The 23,647-nt window shown below is 48.0% G+C and overlaps 1 protein-coding gene across 3 annotated transcripts in view; it reads left to right on the plus strand.

The window, feature by feature from the left end:
* The window catches only part of LOC110504416 (protein diaphanous homolog 1), a 185,218-nt gene that overhangs the window by 50,540 nt on the left and 111,031 nt on the right, over positions 1–23,647 (plus strand). For 2 of the 3 annotated variants that reach the window (XM_036970339.1, XM_036970340.1), the window contains 6 exons: positions 1,205–1,320; positions 6,770–6,834; positions 9,295–9,474; positions 12,247–12,876; positions 22,623–22,737; positions 23,024–23,032. In XM_036970339.1, the coding sequence (XP_036826234.1) occupies positions 1,205–1,320; positions 6,770–6,834; positions 9,295–9,474; positions 12,247–12,876; positions 22,623–22,737; positions 23,024–23,032 (1,115 nt within the window). The remainder of the gene's footprint in view (positions 1–1,204; positions 1,321–6,769; positions 6,835–9,294; positions 9,475–12,246; positions 12,877–22,622; positions 22,738–23,023; positions 23,033–23,647) is intronic. The other variant, XM_036970341.1, reaches the window with a different exon arrangement.

Genomic DNA, 23,647 nt, shown 5'->3' on the forward strand with positions numbered 1-23,647 from the left:
GGGATATTGTTTGGAAATTATAGAGCAAGAGATATGGTGGGGGTTGGCATAGAAATTAGTGGGAGAGAAAGCGATGTGTGTTGAGAGCGAGAACACTGATGCTTGGCTGGTAACACTGGGAATGTCTAGAACTCTGACACACACACACAGGCGGACAGACAACAGACAGATGGTTAAAAAAACAACATGAACTTAAGGGGTCTTCAGTCTGATGCATTTTCATGAAAATATCGCACACGAATCAAGCTTATCAGCAAGTTTGTGATTTTTAACTTTAAAAAAAACGGACACTAGATGTCTCTCTCCCTCCACGGGTGAATCTGAGTTTGAAAAAAGAGACTAATGAATGAGAGACTGGAGGAAGGGAGGGGGAGTGCTGGAGTTGGGGAATAAATAAACTTGTGTTTTTCACTCAGGGAGCGTCACAGAATCAGAATTGAGCACACACGCATATACATACACTTTGACACTCCTATACCCTGAGATGAAGACCAAGTATCAGTCATATTTTCACAGCTTGATATGGACATTTGCGCTCCCATAGACTCACAGATACACCCATAGACTCACAGATACACCCATAGACTCACAGATACACCCATAGACTCACAGATACACCCATAGACTCACAGATACACCCATAGACTCACAGATACACCCATAGACTCACAGATGCACTTGACTGCATGCACACACAGGCCCAGACATTCTACCACGTATTCTCTTTCTCCATCTCTCCCTCTTTCTGCTTCTCTTTCTATTCCATCCATCTCCCAGATTTACGTTAATTTAAATTTCCCTCTCCCTCTTTCTTGCTCTCAAATTTCAACTTAATGCAATTTTTCTCTGTTCACTGTCTTCCACGAACACACATACACCCACAATTACATAGATTCTCTCTCACTCTCTCGCTCTCTCTCTCACTCTCTGTCGCTCTCTCACTTTGTCTCTCTCTCACTCTGTCTCTCTCTCGCTCTCTCTCTGTCTCTCTCTCTCTCTCTCTCACACTCTCTGTCTCTCTCTCTCTCTCTCTCTCTGTCTCTCTCTCTCTCTCTTTCTCTCTCTCTCTCTCTCTGTCTCTCTCTCTCTGTCTCTCTCTCACTCTGTCTCTCTCTCTTTCTCTCTCTTTCTCTCTCTCTCACTCTGTCTCTCTCTCTCTCACTCTGTCTCTCTCTCTCTCTCTCTCACTCTGTCTCTCTCTCAGGCCCCAGTACTACAAGCTGATAGATGAGTGTATTGCTCAGATCGTGTTGCACAGGAACGGAGCCGACCCTGACTTCAAGTGCCGCAATCTCAGCCTAGACGTTGAGGGGTTAATTGGTAAGAGAGACACACACCATAGAATAGTCTCCCTCTCTCACACACACACACACACACACACACACACACACACACACACACACACACACACGGAACAGTTACCCAACAAGCCAGCTGTTCTAAACCCACCACAAGGGGGAACCAGAGAGGGACTGTTTCATTGTAGTGATATTAACTATAGTTTAGTCTTACAACTTGGTGTGTTGAGAACACACCAACAACAACACACCAACAACAACACACCAACAAGCAGGAGAACAGGTGTGATTGTTGACTCCCTCTATTGTTCAGTCCCCAGTCCAGAGCAAAGGAGCTTGTTGTCTCAGCTCATAACTGCAGTCTACACTAGTTGTTGTCGTCTCAGCTCATATCTGCAGTCTACACTAGTTGTTGTCGTCTCAGCTCATATCTGCAGTCTACACTAGTTGTTGTCGTCTCAGCTCATATCTGCAGTCTACACTAGTTGTTGTCGTCTCAGCTCATATCTGCAGTCTACACTAGTTGTTGTCTCAGCTCATATCTGCAGTCTACACTAGTTGTTGTCGTCTCAGCTCATATCTGCAGTCTGCACTAGTTGTTGTCGTCTCAGCTCATATCTGCAGTCTACACTAGTTGTTGTCGTCTCAGCTCATATCTGCAGTCTACACTAGTTGTTGTTGTCTCAGCTCATATCTGCAGTCTACACTAGTTGTTGTCGTCTCAGCTCATATCTGCAGTCTACACTAGTTGTTGTCGTCTCAGCTCATATCTGCAGTCTACACTAGTTGTTGTCGTCTCAGCTCAAATCAGCAGTCTACACTAGTTGTTGTTGTCTCAGCTCATATCTGCAGTCTACACTAGTTGTTGTCGTCTCAGCTCATATCTGCAGTCTACACTAGTTGTTGTTGTCTCCTCAGCTCATATCTGCAGTCTACACTAGTTGTTGTCGTCTCAGCTCATATCTGCAGTCTACACTAGTTGTTGTTGTCGTCTCAGCTCATATCTGCAGTCTACACTAGTTGTTGTTGTCGTCTCAGCTCATATCTGCAGTCTACACTAGTTGTTGTTGTCGTCTCAGCTCATATCTGCAGTCTACACTAGTTGTTGTTGTTTCCTCAGCTCATATCTGCAGTCTACACTAGTTGTTGTTGTCGTCTCAGCTCATATCTGCAGTCTACACTAGTTGTTGTTGTTTCCTCAGCTCATATCTGCAGTCTACACTAGTTGTTGTTGTCGTCTCAGCTCATATCTGCAGTCTACACTAGTTGTTGTTGTTTCCTCAGCTCATATCTGCAGTCTACACTAGTTGTTGTTGTTTCCTCAGCTCATATCTGCAGTCTACACTAGTTGTTGTTTCCTCAGCTCATATCTGCAGTCTACACTAGTTGTTGTTGTCGTCTCAGCTCATTTCTGCAGTCTACACTAGTTGTTGTTGTCGTCTCAGCTCATATCTGCAGTCTACACTAGTTGTTGTTGTCGTCTCAGCTCATTTCTGCAGTCTACACTAGTTGTTGTCGTCTCAGCTCATATCTGCAGTCTACACTAGTTGTTGTTGTCGTCTCAGCTCATATCTGCAGTCTACACTAGTTGTTGTTGTTTCCTCAGCTCATATCTGCAGTCTACACTAGTTGTTGTTGTCGTCTCAGCTCATTTCTGCAGTCTACACTAGTTGTTGTCGTCTCAGCTCATATCTGCAGTCTACACTAGTTGTTGTCGTCTCAGCTCATATCTGCAGTCTACACTAGTTGTTGTCGTCTCAGCTCATAACTGCAGTCTACACTAGTTGTTGTTGTCGTCTCAGCTCATATCTGCAGTCTACACTAGTTGTTGTTGTCGTCTCAGCTCATATCTGCAGTCTACACTAGTTGTTGTCGTCTCAGCTCATATCTGCAGTCTACACTAGTTGTTGTTGTCGTCTCAGCTCATATCTGCAGTCTACACTAGTTGTTGTTGTCGTCTCAGCTCATATCTGCAGTCTACACTAGTTGTTGTTGTTGTCGTCTCAGCTCATATCTGCAGTCTACACTAGTTGTCGCTCTCTCTACAGGAGGCTCTAATTGCACTGCTTCTAAATGCGTGTACACACACACACACCGGCGCTCGCTCTGGCCTCCTCTAATGCTACATTATTATTGGTGGAAAGCAGCCCAGTCCTGCCCTCATGTATTATTTAGGGCTTTTCTTTGAATTCTGGAAACTGTGCACAGTTTTTAATTTTTCTTCTCTCTGTGTTAGAGGCTTGTCCTATTTAGTCCTGCTCTGATGACACTAACAACAACACAACTGCTGCCTCGCTAGTGTTTCTCCTCTTCTCTCCCATTGACTATTTTCTAGATCATTCTGTCTCCTTGCCTCTCTTACTTTTCTCACCTTTCTATTCTTTACCTGTTACCTCTCCATTTCTCATCTTAATCTCTCTGGATTAGTGTCTCTGGGTCTCTCTCTCTCTCTGGGTCTCTCTCCCTGGGTCTCTCTCTCTCTCTCTGGGTCTCTCTCTCTGGGTCTCTCTCTCTGGGTCTCTCTCTCTGGGTCTCTCTCTCTGGGTCTCTCTCTCTGGGTCTCTCTCTCTGGGTCTCTCTCTCTCTCTCTCTCTCTGGGTCTCTCTCTCTCTCTGGGTCTCTCTCTCTCTCTGGGTCTCTCTGTCTCTCTCTCTCTCTGGGTCTCTCTCTCTCTCTCTCTCTCTGGGTCTCTCTCTCTCTCTGGGTCTCTCTCTCTCTCTGGGTCTCTCTCTCTCTCTGGGTCTCTCTCTCTCTCTGGGTCTCTCTCTCTCTCTGGGTCTCTCTCTCTCTCTGGGTCTCTCTCTCTCTCTCTGGGTCTCTCTCTCTCTCTCTGGGTCTCTCTCTCTCTCTCTGGGTCTCTCTCTCTCTCTCTCTGGGTCTCTCTCTCTCTCTCTGGGTCTCTCTCTCTCTCTGGGTCTCTCTCTCTCTCTCTGGGTCTCTCTCTCTCTCTCTGGGTCTCTCTCTCTCTCTCTGGGTCTCTCTCTCTCTCTCTGGGTCTCTCTCTCTCTCTGGGTCTCTCTCTCTCTCTCTGGGTCTCTCTCTCTCTCTCTCTCTCTGGGTCTCTCTCTCTCTCTCTCTCTCTGGGTCTCTCTCTCTCTCTCTCTCTCTCTCTCTCTCTCTCTCTCTCTCTCTCTCTCTCTCTCTCTCTCTCTCTCTCTCTCTCTCTCTCTCTCTCTCTCTCTCTCTCTCTCTCTCTCTCTCTCTCTCTCTCTCTCTCTCTCTCTCTCTCTCTCTCTCTCTCTCTCTCTCTCTCTCTCTCTCTCTCTCTCTCTCTCTCTCTCTCTCTCTCTCTCTCTCTCTCTCTCTCTCTCTCTCTCTCTCTCTCTCTCTCTCTCTCTCTCTCTCTCTCTCTCTCTCTCTCTCTCTCTCTCTCTCTCTCTCTCTCTCTCTCTCTCTCTCTCTCTCTCTCTCTCTCTCTCTCTCTCTCTCTCTCTCTCTCTCTCTCTCTCTCTCTCTCTCTCTCTCTCTCTCTCTCTCTCTCTCTCTCTCTCTCTCTCTCTCTCTCTCTCTCTCTCTCTCTCTCTCTCTCTCTCTCTCTCTCTCTCTCTCTCTCTCTCTCTCTCTCTCTCTCTCTCTCTCTCTCTCTCTCTCTCTCTCTCTCTCTCTCTCTCTCTCTCTCTCTCTCTCTCTCTCTCTCTCTCTCAAATTCAAATTCAAGCTGCTTTATTGGCATGAAAAACATTGTGTCAATATTGCCAAAGCAACAATGTATACAATATACATTGTAACAAAATTATAAATGATAGCAAATAATAATATAAAATGGTATTAAATAATAATACAAAATTAAATACAAAAATAATAACAATAAAATGGTAACAGTCTACAGTAAACATTAATAATTATAGTAATAACAATAATAGTAATAATAAGTAAGTTACTGTTTACTATGCAGATGTTATTATTCAGTGTCCCTCAGGCTATGGCAGGAAAATACATATTTGGCTGCAAGAGGAGCCATTGCTCCTTCGCCCATGAGTATTCTTAGTTTTTCCTCTGGGTTCAATTTGTAAAAATTTGGAATATATGTAGTCATTTCTGTGAATAATGAATCTCTTTGTGAGGAATATTTATCACATTAAAAGAGAAAGTGCATCTCTGTCTACCTCCCCTGTCATGCAGTGACCACATACACGCTCCTCTTTGGGTAGCCATGTCTTTTTATGTCTGCCGGTTTCTATTGCCAATCGGTGGTCACTCAGCCTGTACTTGGTAAGGATCTGTCTCTGCTTCGTATCTCTGACAGAGTAGAGATAATCAGCCAATTCATATTCTCTGTTTAGGGTCAGATAGCAATTTAGTCGGCTTTGGGATTTTGTTTCGTTTTTCCAGTATTGTAAATATGATTCCTTTGATTGGTTCATGATTTTGCTTATTGGAATTCTTTCTTTTGAAGCAGTGCTGGTGTCAGCTTGGTTGGTGAGGTCCAACACCAGCTGACTGAGAGGGCTCGTTTCTGGGCTCAGCTCTTGGGCTTGAAGTGCTTTAAATTGCAGACTCGAATTTGGACTTGAATTTAGATGTAGCCAAAATTTTAATGATCTTTTCTGTATTTTCATTATTACTGGAAAACGGCCCAATTCTGCCCTACATGCATTAGTTGGTGTATTTCTCTGGACTTGTAGAATTTTCCGACAGAATTCTGCATGTAGGGCTTCAATTGGATGTTTGTCCCACATTTTAAAATCCAGTTTATTGAGTGGCCCCCAAACCTCACTTCCATAAAGTGCTATTGGTAGGATTACACTGTCAAATATTTTAGTCCAAATTCTAATTGGGATGTTGATTTTGAATAATTTCATTTTTATTGCATACATTGCTCTGCGGGCTTTTTCTTTGAGTGCCTTCACTGCCATATTAAAGTTTCCCGATGCAGATCTCTCTCTCTCTCTCTCTCTCTCTCTCTCTCTCTCTCTCTCTCTCTCTCTCTCTCTGGGTCTCTCTCTCTCTCTCTCTGGGTCTCTCTCTCTCTCTCTCTGGGTCTCTCTCTCTCTCTCTGGGTCTCTCTCTCTCTCTCTCTGGGTCTCTCTCTCTCTCTCTCTGGGTCTCTCTCTCTGGGTCTCTCTCTCTCTCTCTGGGTCTCTCTCTCTCTCTCTGGGTCTCTCTCTCTCTCTCTGGGTCTCTCTCTCTCTCTCTGGGTCTCTCTCTCTCTCTCTGGGTCTCTCTCTCTCTCTGGGTCTCTCTCTCTGGGTCTCTCTCTCTGGGTCTCTCTCTCCGAGTCTCTCTCTCTCTCTGGGTCTCTGGGTCTCTCTCTCTCTGGGTCTCTGGGTCTCTCTCTCTCTGGGTCTCTGGGTCTCTCTCTCTCTGGGTCTCTCTCTGTCTCTCTCTCTGGGTCTCTCTCTCTCTCTGTGTCTCTCTCTCTCTGGGTCTCTCTCTCTCTCTGTGTCTCTCTCTCTCTCTCTGTCTCTCTCTCTGTCTCTCTCTCGGTCTGTCCTCTTCTCTTCCTCTTATCCCTCTCCGTCTGTCCACAGACAACATGGTGGACAAGACCAAGGTGGAGTCCAGTCAGGCCAAGGCCATAGAGTTGGAGAAGAAGGTGACACACACACACACAGACAGACGATTGTAATGAGATTCTCCGTGCTCATTTCTCCCTGACACCCAACTAGCAGTCTAAATGAGAAATAGACGAATGAGAGAATGAGTACACACGCCTGACGGCTTACTGATGGAGTACACACACACTAGTTGAGTGCTAAGTGCTGTGGTTGCGGGGGGGTTGATATCATGGGGTTTTCCTACCCATTATGAGTCTGACAGGATAATTGCAAACAGTGAGCTGAAACTATCCCCATCTCTCTCTCTCTCTTACACACGCACACTCTCACATTCTGTCCCATTACATGAAAACTCACGTAAACATACCCATTCTCTGGAAATATGGACAATCACAATCAGTCTCTGCAACTCACACACACACACACACATTGGTTGTTATGATCATTACTAGCAGGATGAGACTTTCAGAAAGAGGAGGAAGTCTAGTGTCTGCAAGTTAAACACCAACCCGACCGTGTGTGTGGGACCGTGTGTGTGTGTGTGTGTGTGGGACCGTGTGTGTGTGTGTGTGTGTGTGTGTGTGTGTGTGTGTGTGTGTGTGTGGGACCGTGTGTGTGTGTGGGACCGTGTGTGTGTGTGGGACCGTGTGTGTGTGGGACCGTGTGTGTGTGGGACCGTGTGTGTGTGGGACCGTGTGTGTGTGGGACCGTGTGTGTGTGGGACCGTGTGTGTGTGTGGGACCGTGTGTGTGTGTGGGACCGTGTGTGTGTGTGGGACCGTGTGTGTGTGTGGGACCGTGTGTGTGTGTGGGACCGTGTGTGTGTGTGTGGGACCGTGTGTGTGTGTGTGGGACCGTGTGTGTGTGTGTGTGGGACCGTGTGTGGGACCGTGTGTGTGTGTGTGTGTGGGTGGGACCGTGTGTGTGTGTGGGTGGGACCGTGTGGGTGGGACCGTGTGGGTGGGACCGTGTGGGTGTGATCGTGTGTGTGTGTGGGTGGGACCGTGTGTGTGTGTGTGTGTGTGTGTGTGTGTGTGGGGGGGGGGGACCGTGTGTGGGTGGGACCGTGTGTGTGTGTGGGTGGGACCGTGTGTGTGGGTGTGTGTATGGATGGGACCGTGGGTGTGTGGGACCGTGTGTGTGTGTGTGGGGCCGTGTGTGTGTGTGGGGCCGTGTGTGTGTGTGGGACCGTGTGTGTGTGTGGTACCGTGTGTGTGTGGGGCCGTGTGTGTGTGTGTGGGGCCGTGTGTGTGTGTGGGACCGTGTGTGTGTGTGGGACCGTGAGTGTGTGTGTGTGTGTGTGTGGGACCGTGTGTGTGGGGGAGCGTGTGGGACCGTGTGTGTGTGTGTGTGTGTGTGTGTGGGAGCGTGTGTTCTCTCCAGTGTAGCTGGACACTAAGCTGTGTCTGTTTTTAACCCTGTTCTCTCATTCAGTAACTGGATTCTGAGCCCAGAGTGCTTTAACCCTTTATATACGGTTTCTATCTAACTCTTTGTCCTAATGCATGCAATAAGTACTTTAATTGCTTTTGTATTGAAGGGAGTATTTTGCATATCCCAACTCCCCCCCCAGAGAGTGGAGGCAGGGTCTGCCATTGTCAACGGTGACCCTGGAGTAATTAGGGTGAAGTACCTTGCTGACAATGTGTTTTCTCTCCTGTAGCTGGATGCAGAGCTGACTGTGTGTTTTCTCTCCTGTAGCTAGATGCAGAGCTGACTGTGTGTTTTCTTTCCTGTAGCTGGATGCAGAGCTGACTGTGTGTTTTCTTTCCTGTAGCTGGATGCAGAGCTGACTGTGTGTTTTCTTTCCTGTAGCTGGATGCAGAGCTGACTGTGTGTTTTCTTTCCTGTAGCTGGATGCAGAGCTGACTGTGTGTTTTCTCTCCTGTAGCTAGATGCAGAGCTGACTGTGTGTTTTCTTTCCTGTAGCTGGATGCAGAGCTGACTGTGTGTTTTCTTTCCTGTAGCTGGATGCAGAGCTGACTGTGTGTTTTCTTTCCTGTAGCTGGATGCAGAGCTGACTGTGTGTTTTCTCTCCTGTAGCTGGATACAGAGATGACTGTATGTTCTCTCTCCTGTAGCTGGATGCAGAGCTGACTGTGTGTCTTCTCTCCTGTAGCTGGATGCAGAGCTGACTGTGTGTTTTCTCTCCTGTAGCTAGATGCAGAGCTGACTGTGTGTTTTCTTTCCTGTAGCTGGATGCAGAGCCGACTGTGTGTTTTCTCTCCTGTAGCTGTATACAGAGATGACTGTGTGTTCTCTCTCCTGTAGCTGGATGCAGAGCTGACTGTGTGTCTTCTCTCCTGTAGCTGGATGCAGAGCTGCCTGTGTGTCTTCTCTCCTGTAGCTAAATGCAGAGCTGACTGTGTGCCTTCTCTCCTGTAGCTGGATGCAGAGCTGATTGTGTGCCTTCTCTCCTGTAGCTGGATGCAGAGCTGACTGTGTGCCTTCTCTCCTGTAGCTGGATGCAGAGCTGACTGTGTGCCTTCTCTCCTGTAGCTGGATGCAGAGCTGACAGCACGCCATGAGCTGCAGGTAGAGCTAAAGAAAATGGAAGGAGACTATGAGCACAGAGTCCATGAGCTGGCTGCTGAAAAGGAGACTCTGGGATCTGAGAAGCAGGAGAGCGAGACAGAGAACCAGAGCCTAATGGAGCAGATCAACACGCTCAATGAAGAGGTACTCACTCACACAGAGAGAACCCTTCAGTCATTTAACAGACACGCTTATCCGGAGCCACTTAGTGCTTTCATCTTAAGATGGCGATGTGAAAACCCAGAGCTCCAAGTTGTATTACTCTACCAATAAGAACCGAGTAGAAAACTCCCCTTGACCAATAAGAATCGAGTAGAGAGCTCCCCATGACCAATAGGAGTAAAGGGGAAAGTAATAGGAGCTCCAAGTAGCTCATAAGAAGTGGTCCACTCACCTGACACAGAGGGAGGAGGAGAGGTGTACCTGTCAGTGTCCTGGTGTTAGTCCAGCTGGACCCTGCCTCATAGTGACACACTGAGCATGTACCATCTAAAACACACAGGCCTAAACAGTCTGCCCGCATCATTGTGTGTGTGTGTGTCCGCTTAACTATGTGTCTTATGGCTCCACACAGACCTTGGCAGGTCCCTTCCCCAACAGGCTGAGGCCAGCAGAATCATCTCATGGTCTCTCACGTCCAACTGGCTGTCCCCACGTCAACACAAACATCAAAACCCTCATCGACAGATCATTCACTCCCTCCTCCATTTGAGACGATCCAGAGAGTCTTCATATGTAGAACACACACACACTAGAAATACAGAGAAGGAAGTCTTCTCTCATGGTGTATTAGCATAATCTTCTCTGTTGAAATCTCTTTCTCAATTTAAATTCAATTCAATAGACTTTATTGATGAGGCAAGTTAAGTGACTTACATTGTTTTTATATGAATAATTTAACAATGGTGGGGCCAACAGCGATAATAATAGTAGTAGTTGAAATGGGATTACCATTAACAGAAACTACTCTCTCCCCATCTTTCTCTCGCTCTCTCCCCATCTTTCTCTCTCTCGCTCGCTCTCTCCCCATCTTTCTCTCGCTCTCTCCCCATCTTTCTCTCGCTCTCTCCCCATCTTTCTCTCGCTCTCTCCCCATCTTTCTCTCGCTCTCTCCCCATCTTTCTCTCTCTCGCTCGCTCTCTCCCCATCTTTCTCTCGCTCTCTCCCCATCTTTCTCTCGCTCTCTCCCCATCTTTCTCTCGCTCTCTCCCCATCTTTCTCTCGCTCGCTCTCTCCCCATCTTTCTCTCGCTCTCTCCCCATCTTTCTCTCTCTCGCTCGCTCTCTCCCCATCTTTCTCTCGCTCTCTCCCCATCTTTCTCTCGCTCTCTCCCCATCTTTCTCTCGCTCTCTCCCCATCTTTCTCTCGCTCTCTCCCCATCTTTCTCTCGCTCTCTCCCCATCTTTCTCTCGCTCTCTCCCCATCTTTCTCTCGCTCTCTCCCCATCTTTCTCTCGCTCTCTCCCCATCTTTCTCTCTCTCGCTCGCTCTCTCCCCATCTTTCTCTCGCTCTCTCCCCATCTTTCTCTCGCTCTCTCCCCATCTTTCTCTCGCTCTCTCCCCATCTTTCTCTCGCTCTCTCCCCATCTTTCTCTCGCTCTCTCCCCATCTTTCTCTCGCTCTCTCCCCATCTTTCTCTCTCTCGCTCCCCATCTTTCTCTCTCTCGCTCGCTCTCTCCCCATCTTTCTCTCGCTCTCTCCCCATCTTTCTCTCGCTCTCTCCCCATCTTTCTCTCTCTCGCTCGCTCTCTCCCCATCTTTCTCTCGCTCTCCCCATCTTTCTCTCGCTCTCTCCCCATCTTTCTCTCTCTCGCTCGCTCGCTCCCCATCTTTCTCTCGCTCTCTCCCCATCTTTCTCTCGCTCGCTCTCTCCCCATCTTTCTCTCTCTCTCGCTCGCTCTCTCCCGTCTCTCTCTCTCGCTCGCTCTCTCCCGTCTCTCTCTCTCGCTCGCTCTCTCCCGTCTCTCTCTCTCGCTCGCTCTCTCCCGTCTCTCTCTCTCGCTCGCTCTCTCCCGTCTCTCTCTCTCGCTCGCTCTCTCCCGTCTCTCTCGCTCGCTCGCTCTCTCTCTCCCGTCTCGCTCGCTCTCTCCCGTCTCGCTTGCTCTCTCCACGGCTCGCTCGCTCGCTCTCTCTCTCCACGGCTCGCTCGCTCGCTCTCTCTCTCCACGGCTCGCTCGCTCGCTCTCTCTCTCCACGGCTCGCTCGCTCGCTCTCTCTCTCCACGGCTCGCTCGCTCGCTCTCTCTCTCCACGGCTCGCTCGCTCGCTCTCTCTCTCCACGGCTCGCTCGCTCGCTCTCTCTCTCCACGGCTCGCTCGCTCGCTCTCTCTCTCCACGGCTCGCTCGCTCGCTCTCTCTCTCCACGGCTCGCTCGCTCGCTCTCTCTCCACGGCTCGCTCTCTCTCTCTCCACGGCTCGCTCGCTCGCTCTCTCTCTCCACGGCTCGCTCGCTCGCTCTCTCTCTCCACGGCTCGCTCGCTCGCTCTCTCTCTCCACGGCTCGCTCGCTCGCTCTCTCTCTCCACGGCTCGCTCGCTCGCTCTCTCTCTCCACGGCTCGCTCGCTCGCTCTCTCTCTCCACGGCTCGCTCGCTCGCTCTCTCTCTCCACGGCTCGCTCGCTCGCTCTCTCTCTCCACGGCTCGCTCGCTCGCTCTCTCTCTCCACGGCTCGCTCGCTCGCTCTCGCTCTCCACGGCTCGCTCGCTCGCTCTCGCTCTCCACGGCTCGCTCTCTCCGCCCGTCTCTCGCTCGCTCTCTCTGCCCGTCTCTCGCTCGCTCTCTCTGCCCGTCTCTCGCTCGCTCTCTCTGCCCGTCTCTCGCTCGCTCTCTCTGCCCGTCTCTCGCTCGCTCTCTCTGCCCGTCTCTCGCTCGCTCTCTCTGCCCGTCTCTCGCTCGCTCTCTCCGCCCGTCTCTCTCCAGATAGAGAAGCTCAATAAGGATCTGAAGGAGGCCAAGGCTAGAGTGGTCATCGTCCATGTCCCAAGTGGTCCTGCTCCTCCTCTACCAGGCCAAGGTGGTCTCCCACCTCCCCTCCCGGGACAAACCGGCATGCCCCCTCCCCCTCCACCCCTACCCGGCCAAGCAGGCCTCCCTCCTCCCCTCCTGGGTATGCCCAGTCCCCCACCTCCCCCGCCCTTACCAGGTATCCCCGGTCCCCCTCCACCCCCTCCTCTCCCTGGGATGGCCGGTATGCCCCCGCCGCCCCCTCCTCTCCCTGGGATGGCCGGTATGCCCCCGCCGCCCCCTCCTCTCCCTGGGATGGCCGGTATGCCCCCGCCGCCCCCTCCTCTCCCTGGGATGGCCGGTATGCCCCCGCCGCCCCCTCCTCTCCCTGGGATGGCCGGTATGCCCCCGCCGCCCCCTCCTCTCCCTGGGATGGCTGGTTTGCCCCCGCCGCCCCCTCCTCCACCAGGTGGTGGCGGTATGCCCCCGCCACCACCTGGAATGGGGGGCTGGGGCGCCTCTGTGCCACCCCCTCTGCCCTTCGGCCTGGCACCCAAGAAGGAGTACAAGCCTGAGGTGCAGCTGAAGAGAGCCAACTGGAGCAAGGTGAGGATGGGTGTGCATATGTTAGATGGTGAGAACATGAGGAAAGATGTGATTGTCAGTGTCTCTTCTAAAACTGCACTAAAAGTTGGTAAGAGTGTGTGTGTGTGTGTGTGTGTGTGTGTGTGTGTGTTCTGTCCTTTATTAGTGTGCCCAATTAGAGTCTGGAATAACAACTGCAAAGCTCTTGACCGTGTGTGTGTGTGTGTGTGTGAATACTAAGCCCGTGACCATATGTGAGTGTATATGACTGTGTGTGTGAATGTCTGCCTCTGTTCTTTCATGAGTGTGTGTGTGTGGACTGTTCCATGTTCTCCTCCTCTCTCTCATTTGCGATGGTTAATACATCAGAATGGCCCTGTCTCTCTTTAGCCTAAAGCTACTGTTTAATAGCTTCAGCAGAGTTCATCTGTGTTTAGTCTCTCTCTCGTTCTTTCTCCCTCGCTCTCCCCAAATCTCTGTTCTCTTTGTTCGTTCGGCGGGTTGGTGAGAGCCCTTTGACGAGGATGTCACAGAAATGTATTTTTTAATAAGATGCTTCTTTTAACTGTGCTGGTGAAAGATAATTAAATAGCTTCAAGAAAGGACAGCATTCTTTTGTCATTTAAATGAGCATTTTATTTCTCCAGCCCCTGTATCACATTCTTTCCCCCTTCCTCACCCCCACATCCCCTCCCAGAAGCATCTTGGGTAATGAAAGGGTCACATATGTGAAGTTTCTCTCTCAGAGCTGAATGGCTGTGATTAAATCATTGGTCACATGCACATGGTTAGCAGATGTTAATGCGAGTGTAGCGAAATGCTTGTGTTTCTTGTTCCGACCGTGCAGTAATATCAAACAAGTAATCTAACAATTCCACAACAACTACCTAATACACACATCTAAGGAATGGAATAAGAATATATTCATATAAATATATGGATAGGAGAACTGAGGATGGATCAACAACATTGTAGTTACTCCACAATACTAACCTAATTGACTGAGTGAAAAGAAGGAAGCCTGTACAGAATATAATTATTCTATAATTTGCATCCTGTTTGCAACAAGGCACTAAAATAATAGTGGCAAAAGTGGAAAAGCAATTCACTTTTTGTCCTGACTAAAAAGTTTTATGTTTGGGACAAATCCAATACAACAATTTTATTTAACTAGGCAAGTCAGTTAAGAACAAATTCTTATTTTCAATGACGACCTAGGAACTGCTTGTTCAGGGGCAGAACAACAGATTTGTACCTTGTCAGCTTGGGGATTTGAACTTGCAACCTTCCGTTTACTAGTCCAACGCTCTAACCACTAGGCTACCCTGCCGCCCCACAGTACTGAGTACCACTCCATATTTTCAAGGATATACTAGTGGCTGCATCATGTTATGGGTATGCTTGTAATCGGTAAGGACTGCGGAGTTTTTCAGGATAAAAAGAAACAGAATGGAGCTAAGCATAGGCAAAATCCTTGAGGAAAACCTGGTTGTCTATTTCCCACCAGACACTGAGAGATACATTCACCTTTCACCAGGACAATAACCCAAAACATAATCTACACTGGAGTTGCTTTCCAAGAAGTTGTTACATATTTAAGTTTTGATTCAAATCTGCTTGAAAACCTATGGCAAGACCTGATGGTTGTCGAGGAATGATCAACAACCAGTTTGATAAATTGTACACAATCCAGATGTGGAAGGTTCTTAGAGATTTACCCAGAAGACTAACAGCTGTAATCCCTAAGAAAGGTGCTTCTACAACGCATTGACTCAGGGGTGTGAATACTTATGTAAATTAGATGTCTATTTCATTTTCAATACATTTAGTACATTTCTAAAAACATGTTTTCACTTTGTCATTATGGGTTATTGTGAGTAGATGGGTGAGAGAACATTTATTTCATCCATTTTGAATTCAGGCTGTATCACAGCAAATTGTGGATTAAGTTAAACGGTGTGAATACTTTCTGTAGGCACTGTAGGTTGACCTCTCACCTCTACCCATCACTCCACTCCAATACTGCTCAAGGCCAATAACAACAACCTCACAAATGACCCCCCATCACACCCCTCATCCCTCGCTTCTGGGGCACTGCAGCAGTGTCATCTGCACTTCTCTTCTCCTTTTCCTCCTCCTCCTATCCCTCGTTACTCGGCCCAGTGAAACAATACCACCGTCAGCCCACTCTGGCCCCTGACCCTTTTCCCCCTCCTCCTATCCCTCGTTACTCGGCCCAGTGAAACAATACCACCGTCAGCCCACTCTGGCCCCTGACCCTTTTCCCCCTCCTCCTATCCCTCGTTACTCGGCCCAGTGAAACAATGCCACCGTCAGCCCACTCTGGCCCCTGACCCTTTTCCTTCTCTGCTGTCCACACACACACACACTGCTTGATGCTGCAGGCAGGGTGGCAAGGTGATGACCTCACGGGTGCGTTGGCTGAGCTCAGCACTGATGGAATGCCCTCAGGCTGCACACGTCTCCTGGCCAGCCTCCCTGATCTTTCTCTCCATTTTCTCTCTTTCTGTCTCTCTCTCAGCCGGCGTCTCTCTCTCGGCCGGCGTCTCTCTCTCGGCCGGCGTCTCTCTCGGTCTCTCTTCATAGATTGTTTGTTTTCTCAGTCTTGTTCTCGGTCTCGTTGTTGTTCTCTATTTTCGCTCTCTGTGTGTCTTTCTGTCTGTCTCATTTCAATTCAAGGGGCTTTATTGGCATGTGGAACATATGTGAACATTGCCAAAGCAAGTGAAGTAGATAATATACAAAAGTGAAATAAACGATAAAAACGAACAGTAAACGTTACAGATACAGGAGTTTCAAAAGAATGAAGACATTACAAATGTCATATTTATATATAGTGTTGTAACGATGTACAAAAGGGAAAATAAATTAGCATACATATGGGTTGAATTTACAAGGGTGTTTGTTCTTCACTGGTTGACCTTTTCTTGTAGCAACAGGTTATGATCTTTCAACGCCGATACCAATTATTGGAGGACCAAAAAAGCAGATACCGATTAATTGGACAATTATGATTTTTTAAATATTTTTTATTTGTTATGACAATTACAACAATACTGAATTAACACCTATTTTATTTTAATATAATACATCATTAAAATCAATTTAGCCTCAAGTAAATAATGAAGCATGTTCAATTTGGTTTAAATAATGCAAAAACAAAGTTTTGATTAAGAAAGTAAAAGTACAGTATGTGCTATGTAAGAAAGCTAACGTTTAAGTTCCTTGCTCAGAACATGAAAACATATGAAAGCTGGTGGTTCCTTTTAACATGAGACTTCAATATTCCCAGGTAAGAAGTTTTAGGTTGTAGTTATTATAGGACTATTTCCCGCGCAATGCTTGACGCACAACGAAGAGCTGCTGGCAAAACGCACAAAAGTGCTGTTTGAATGAATGTTTGCGCGCCTGCTTCTGCCTACCACCGCTCAGTCAGATACTTAGATACTTGTATGCTTGTATGCTCAGTCAGATTTAATGCAACGCAGGACACGCTAGATAATATCTAGTAATATCATCAATCATGTGTAGTTAACAAGTGATTATGATTGATTGTTTTTTATGAGAAGTTTAATGCAAGCTAGCAACTTACCTTGGCTTACTGCATTCGCGTAACAGGCAGTCAGTCTCCTTGTGGAGTGCAATGAGAGAGAGGCAGGTCGTTATTGCGTTGAACTAGTTAACTGCAAGGTTGCAAGATTGGATCCCCCGAGCCGACAAGGTGAAAATCTGTCGTTCTGCCCCTGAACGAGGCAGTTAACCCAGTGTTCCTAGGCCGTCATTGAAAATAAGAATGTGTTCTTAACTGACTTGCCTAGTTAAATAAAGCTATAAAACAAAACATATATATATATATATATATATATATATATATATATATATATATATATATATATATATATATTCTTTTTTTTTACAATTATTTTTTAAAAATCGGCAAATCGGGGGCGCCCAAAAATACGGATTACCGATTGTTATGAAAACTTGAAATCGGCCCTAATTAATCGGTTGACCTCTAGCAACAGGTCACAAATCTTTCTGCTGTGATGGCACACTTTGGCATTTCACCCAGTAGATATGGGAGTTTATTAAACTTGGGTTTGTTTTCGAATTCTTTGGATCTGTGTAATCTGAGGGAAATATGTGTCTCTATGGTCATACTTTGGGCAGGAGGTTAAGAAGTGCAGCTCAGTTTCCACCTCATTTTGTGGGCAGTGTGCACAGCCTGTCTTCTCTTGAGAGCTATGTCTGCCTACGTTGGCCTTTCTCAATAGCAAGGCTATGCTCACTGTCATGTCTTTGGCATCATTAAAACTGACTTATTTATCAAATAACTCTCTAATTATTATTACGCAATTAAACTGATTAATCATGTAACTGTAATTAACTAGGAAGTCGGGTCACCAAGGAAAATATTCAGATTACAAAGTTATAATTTTCCTAATATAACTTTCAGATATTTTAATATCTGATCAATTAGTCTTCTTATTAATGAATTATTATTTACCTCAAGTTAGTCTCATTCCAAACATCTGCACGAACCCAGTCTTCACTACGAGTCATCCATACATCAATTGTCTTAAAATCATTTATTTACTAACTAATTCACAGAAATGCGTAACAAACAGTAGATACGGTTACAAATAAATGATAGCGGTTGTGGGCTAAACCGGCATGGCGGCTTGTTAGACAAAAGGGGAGTGGGGGTCAGCTGAGAAGTCACTACAGAGTTGATAATTATAACAATTGAAATGCTTATCCTTTGCACATGAACACCCACTCATTGGGGAATAATTGCAATCAATATATATTTACGCTCAGTGTGTTGTCGGGATCTCTGTTGAAAAGTTTGTTTCTGTTGGAGAGTTTGTCCTCTTTCGCTCTCTCTGTCGTGGTTAGAATGGATAGTTCAGAGTGACATTCATTCATGTCGTCATAGGTTAGATGTTTCGGAGGTTGTCGGTCTTCGCGTTCAATGATACCGAATGCCTAGCTGCAGACTAGTAATTAATATCAAAGACTTGTTCTTATTCTGTCGGTATCAATAGTCTAAGAGTTTAATCACGTGGTATGGTTAAAAGATTCAGCCATCTACTCAAACCTTGGCCCTCTCGTGGTTAGCTCATCTGCAACCTTTAGCCATCTTGTAATTGAGGTAAGCTCGGTCTCCTCTCAAACCTTGGCCCTATCTCGTTATCGAGGTAAACTGGTCTGGTGATAGAAAACCTAGGTGGGTGTTTTATTCGGAAGAGCAGAAAAGGGCCTGTCCCATTTATTTATTTCACCTTTATTTAACCGGGTAGGCAAGTTGAGAACAAGTTCTCATTTACAATTGCAATGACGCCAGACCATAACTGTGCTCATGGGTGGTCCTCTGATTTAGTTAAACTCCAAAGGGAATTGGAGTTTCCTTCATTAAACAGTCCAAAATCACATTACACAATTTTACAAACAGTATCATCCTCACTCATTCATCTTATACAACGATTAGATGTAAACCTCATAACTGAGGCTATTGTGTAAACAGCGTTATGGTAATGTGGCCGTATTGTCTCCCATGAGCCTCACCAAATTGTACCAAACGGATCAGTTCGTAGCTGGATTCTTCACCAATCTTTTATACCTTCACCAGAACATAAATGTAATACGGTTCTCCAGTTCTGTGAGGTGGAAGAAATTCCTTTGTTCTCTCTATGAAACTCACTCTCACTCTATACTGTGGCAAAGAGGAGATAATCTCATCCAGGAATTTACGACCTCTCTGACCACAGCAGCCTGGGTGTAGGAGACAGAGAGCGATGGTGCCGAGGTAGGGGGATGGTGCTCGCGGTGTCCTAAGAGGGCAACTTCATGACATCACTGAGTCTGTACGTAGTCAAAGCTTTCCTTAAGTTTGGGTCAATCACAGTGGTCAGGTATTCTGCCACTGTGTACTCTCTGTTTAGGGCCAAATAGCAGTCTAGTTTGCTCTGTTTTTTTGTTAATTAGTTGACACATTGGAAATAATTATCTTTTTGTTTTCTCATGATTTGGTTGTGTCTAATTGTTTTCCTGTCCTGGGGCTCTGTGGGGTCTGTTTGTGTTTGTGAACAGAGCCCCAGGACCAGCTTTCTTAGGGGACTCTTCTCCAGGTTCATCTCTCTGTAGGTGATGGCTTTGTTATGGAAGGTATGGGAATCGCTTCCTTTTAGGTAGTGCTAGAATTTAACGGCTCTTTTCTGGATTTTGATAGTTAGCGGGTATCGGCTTAATTCTGCTCTGTGATATTTTTGCAGAATTCTGCGTGCAGAGTCTCAATTTGATGTTTGTCCCATTTTGTGAATTCTTGGTTGGTGAGCGGACCCCAGACCTCACAACCATAAAGGGCAATGGGATCTATGACTGATGCAAGTATTTTTAGCCAGATCCTAATTGGTATGTTGAATGTTATGTTCCTTTTGATGGCATAGAATGCCCTTCTTGCCTGGTCTCTCAGATCTCTCAGATCGTTCACAGCTTTGTGGAAGTTACCTGATGTTTAGGCCGAGGTATGTATAGGTTTTTGTGTGCTCTAGAGCAACAGTGTCTAGATGGAATTTGTATTTGTGGTCCTGGCAACTAGACCTTTTTTGGAACACCATTATTTTGGTCTTACTGAGATTTACTGTCATGGCCCAGGTCTGACAGAATCTGTGCAGAAGATCTAGGTGCTGCTGTAGGCCCTCATTAGTTGGGGACAGATGTACCAGATCATCAGCAGTAGACGTTTGACTTCAGATTCTAGTAGGGTGAGGCTGGGTGCTGCAGACTTTTCTAGTGCCCGCGCCAACTCGTTGATATATATGTTGAAGAGGGTGGGGCTTAAGATGCATCCCTGTCTCACCCCATGGCCTTGTGGGAAGAAATTTGTGTTTTTTGCCTATTTTAACCGCACACTTGTTGTTTGTGTTCATGGATTTTATAATGTTGTATGTTTTACCTCTCTCTCTCTGTGTCTCTTTCTCTCTCTGTGTCTCTTTCTCTCTCTGTGTCTCTTTCTCTCTCTGTGTCTCTTTCTCTCTCTGTGTCTCTTTCTCTCTCTGTCTCTTTCTCTCTCTGTGTCTCTCTCTCTGTGTCTCTTTCTCTCTCTGTGTCTCTTTCTCTCTCTGTCTCTTTCTCTCTCTGTCTCTTTCTCTCTCTGTTTCTCTATCTCTCTGTGTCTCTTTCTCTCTCTGTGTCTCTTTCTCTCTCACTCTGTCTCTCTGGTTCTCGCTCTGTCTCTCTGGTTCTCGCTCTGTCTCTCTGGTTCTCGCTCTGTCTCTCTGGTTCTCGCTCTGTCTCTCTGGTTCTCGCTTTCTGAAGGCAGTTTATTATGAGGTGGTGATTATTGGAAGAGAGAAAGAAGAAAATTAGCAATATAGCTAGAAAAAAGAGAGGAGGATGAAGGGAGGGGAGGATTAAGGGTGAGAGGAGGAGGATAAGGGGGAGGGATAACGGGGAGGGGAGGATAATGGGGGGGAGAAGAGGAGGATAAAGGGAATGGAATCCTCGCTCTCTGAAGGAGAATGAGGAGTAGGGAAATGACTAGCTTGCTCCTCTCCTCCTCTGTCTCTCTCTCCATCCTCTCTTTCAGCGCCCTGGTCCTCCTGCTCTTTCTCTGTCCTTCTCTCCTCCGTGTGTCTCTCCATTCTCTCTTTCAGTGCCCTGGTTCTCCTGCTCTTTCTCTGTCCTCTCCTCCTCCGTGTGTCTCTCCATCCTCTCTTTCAGCGCCCTGGTCCTCCTGCTCTTTCTCTCTCCTTCTCACCTCCTCCTCCTCCGTGTGTCTCTCCATCCTCTCTTTCAGCGCCCTGGTCCTCCTGCTCTTTCTCTGTCCTTCTTTCCTCCTCCTTCGTGTGTCTCTCCATCCTCTTTCAGCACCCTGGTCCTCCTGCTCCTTTTCTGTCCTTCTCTCCTCCTCCGTGTGTCTCTCCATCCTCTCTTTCAGTGCCCTGGTCCTCCTGCTCTTTCTCTGTCCTTCTCTCCTCCTCCGTGTGTCTCTCCATCCTCTCTTTCAGCGCCCTGGTCCTCCTGCTCTTTCTCTCTCCTTCTCACCTCCTCCTCCTCCGTGTGTCTCTCCATCCTCTCTTTCAGCGCCCTGGTCCTCCTGCTCTTTCTCTCTCCTTCTCACCCCCTCCTCCTCCGTGTGTCTCCATCCTCTCTTTCAGCGCCCTGGTCCTCCTGTTCTTTCTCTGTCCTTCTCTCCTCCTCCGTCTCTCTCTCCATCCTCTTTCAGCGCCCTGGTCCTCCTGCTCTTTCTCCGTCCTTCTTTCCTCCTCCTCCGTGTGCCTCTCCATCCTCTATTTCAGCGCCCTGGTCCTCCTGCTCTTTCTCTCTCCTTCTCTCCTCCTCCTCCTCCGTGTGTCTCTCCATCCTCTTTCAGCGCCCTGGTCCTCCTGCTCTTTCTCTGTCCTTCTCTCCTCCTCCGTCTCTCTCTCCATCCTCTCTTTCAGCGCCCTGGTCCTCCTGCTCTTTCTCTGTCCTTCTGTCCTCCTCCTCCGTGTGTCTCTCCATCCTCTCTTTCAGCGCCCTGGTCCTCCTGCTCTTTCTCTCTCCTTCTCACCTCCTCCTCCTCCGTGTGTCTCTCCATCCTCTCTTTCAGCGCCCTGGTCCTCCTGCTCTTTCTCTGTCCTTCTGTCCTCCTCCTCCGTGTGTCTCTCCATCCTCTCTTTCAGCGCCCTGGTCCTCCTGCTCTTTCTCTGTCCTTCTGTCCTCCTCCTCCGTGTGTCTCTCCATCCTCTCTTTCAGTGCCCTGGTCCTCCTGCTCTTTCTCTTTCCTCCTCCTCTGTGTCTCTCTCCATCCTCTCTTTCAGCGCCCTGGTCCTCCTGCTCTTTCTCTCTCCTTCTCACCTCCTCCTCCTCCGTGTGTCTCTCCATCCTCTCTTTCAGTGCCCTGGTCCTCCTGCTCTTTCTCTTTCCTCCTCCTCTGTGTCTCTCTCCATCCTCTCTTTCAGCGCCCTGGTCTTCCTGCTCTTTCTCTGTCCTTCTTTCCTCCTCCTCTGTGTCTCTCGCCATCCTCTCTTTCAGTGCCCTGGTCCTCCTGCTCTTTCTCTTTCCTCCTCCTCTGTGTCTCTCTCCATCCTCTCTTTCAGCGCCCTGGTCCTCCTGCTCTTTCTCTCTCCTTCTCACCTCCTCCTCCTCCGTGTGTCTCTCCATCCTCTCTTTCAGTGCCCTGGTCCTCCTGCTCTTTCTCTGTCCTTCTCTCCTCCTCCTCCTCCGTGTGTCTCTCCATCCTCTCTTTCAGTGCCCTGGTCCTCCTGCTCTTTCTCTTTCCTCCTCCTCTGTGTCTCTCTCCATCCTCTCTTTCAGCGCCCTGGTCCTCCTGCTCTTTCTCTCTCCTTCTCACCTCCTCCTCCTCCGTGTGTCTCTCCATCCTCTCTTTCAGTGCCCTGGTCCTCCTGCTCTTTCTCTTTCCTCCTCCTCTGTGTCTCTCTCCATCCTCTCTTTCAGCGCCCTGGTCTTCCTGCTCTTTCTCTGTCCTTCTTTCCTCCTCCTCTGTGTCTCTCGCCATCCTCTCTTTCAGCGCCCTGGTCCTCCTGCTCTTTCTCTGTCCTTCTTTCCTCCTCCTCTGTGTCTCTCTCCATCCTCTCCTTCAGCGCCCTGGTCCTCCTGTTCTTTCTCTGTCCTTCTCCCACTTAATTGCTCGATTTATGGATTAATGTTTTTTTTTTGCTAAATTGCATAGGGTGGTTGTTGAAAGGATTCGTGAGGCATTTATCTCTCTCTCCCCTCTCTCTCTCTCTGTGTAACAGATTGGATATGAGGATCTGTCTGAAAACAGTTTCTGGACTAAGACCAAAGAGGATCGCTATGAGAACAACGAGCTCTTCGCCAAACTCACCTTGGCCTTCTCCTCCCAGACCAAGAGTGAGTGTCACCCCGTGCATGTGTGTTTATGCAGGGATGTGTGTCACCCCGTGCACGTGTGTTTATGCAGGGATGTGTGTCACCCCGTGCACGTGTGTTTATGCAGGGATGTGTGTCACCCCGTGCACGTGTGTTTATGCAGGGATGTGTGTTCTGGCTCGTGTATCCCTGCCTGACAGCAGTGCACTTGTCTCAGTAAAGTTGACTTACTAATGATGATGGATTTGTCTCCTGCTCCATCTCTCTCTCCCTTTCTCTTTCTATGTCCATTCCATCCATCCCACAGCCTCCAAAGGTAAGAACACACAAATTATGTTGGGTACAAGGGCTGGTGTGTGTGTTGTTTTGGCCTTGTTGTCTCATTCTGAGAGACAGAGTATGCACTGGGTTAAATGGATGGGGTGGAGGAATGGATGGGCATGGGGAGGAGGAATGGATGGGCATGGGGAGGAGGAATGGATGGGCATGGGGAAGAGGAATGGATGGGGAGAGGGATGGATGGAGAGGAGGAATGGATGGGGAGGAGGAATGGATGGGGAGGAGGAATGGATGGGGAGGAGGAATGGATGGGGAGGAGGAATGGATGGGGAGGAGGAATGGATGGGGAGGAGGAATGGATGGGGAGGAGGAATGGATGGGGAGGAGGAATGGATGGGGAGGGGGAATGGATGGGGAGGGGGAATGGATGGGGAGGGGGAATGGATGGGGAGGGGGAATGGATGGGGAGGAGGAATGGATGGGGAGGGGGAATGGATGGGGAGGGGGAATGGATGGGGAAGAGGAATGGATGGGGAGGGGGAAGAGGAATGGATGGGGAGGGGGAAGAGGAATGGATGGGGAGGGGGAAGAGGAATGGATGGGGAAGAGGAATGGATGGGCATGGGGAGGAGGGATGGATGGGGAGGAGGGA

Source organism: Oncorhynchus mykiss, chromosome 31, assembly GCF_013265735.2.
Source record: "Oncorhynchus mykiss isolate Arlee chromosome 31, USDA_OmykA_1.1, whole genome shotgun sequence".
NCBI lineage: Eukaryota > Metazoa > Chordata > Actinopteri > Salmoniformes > Salmonidae > Oncorhynchus > Oncorhynchus mykiss.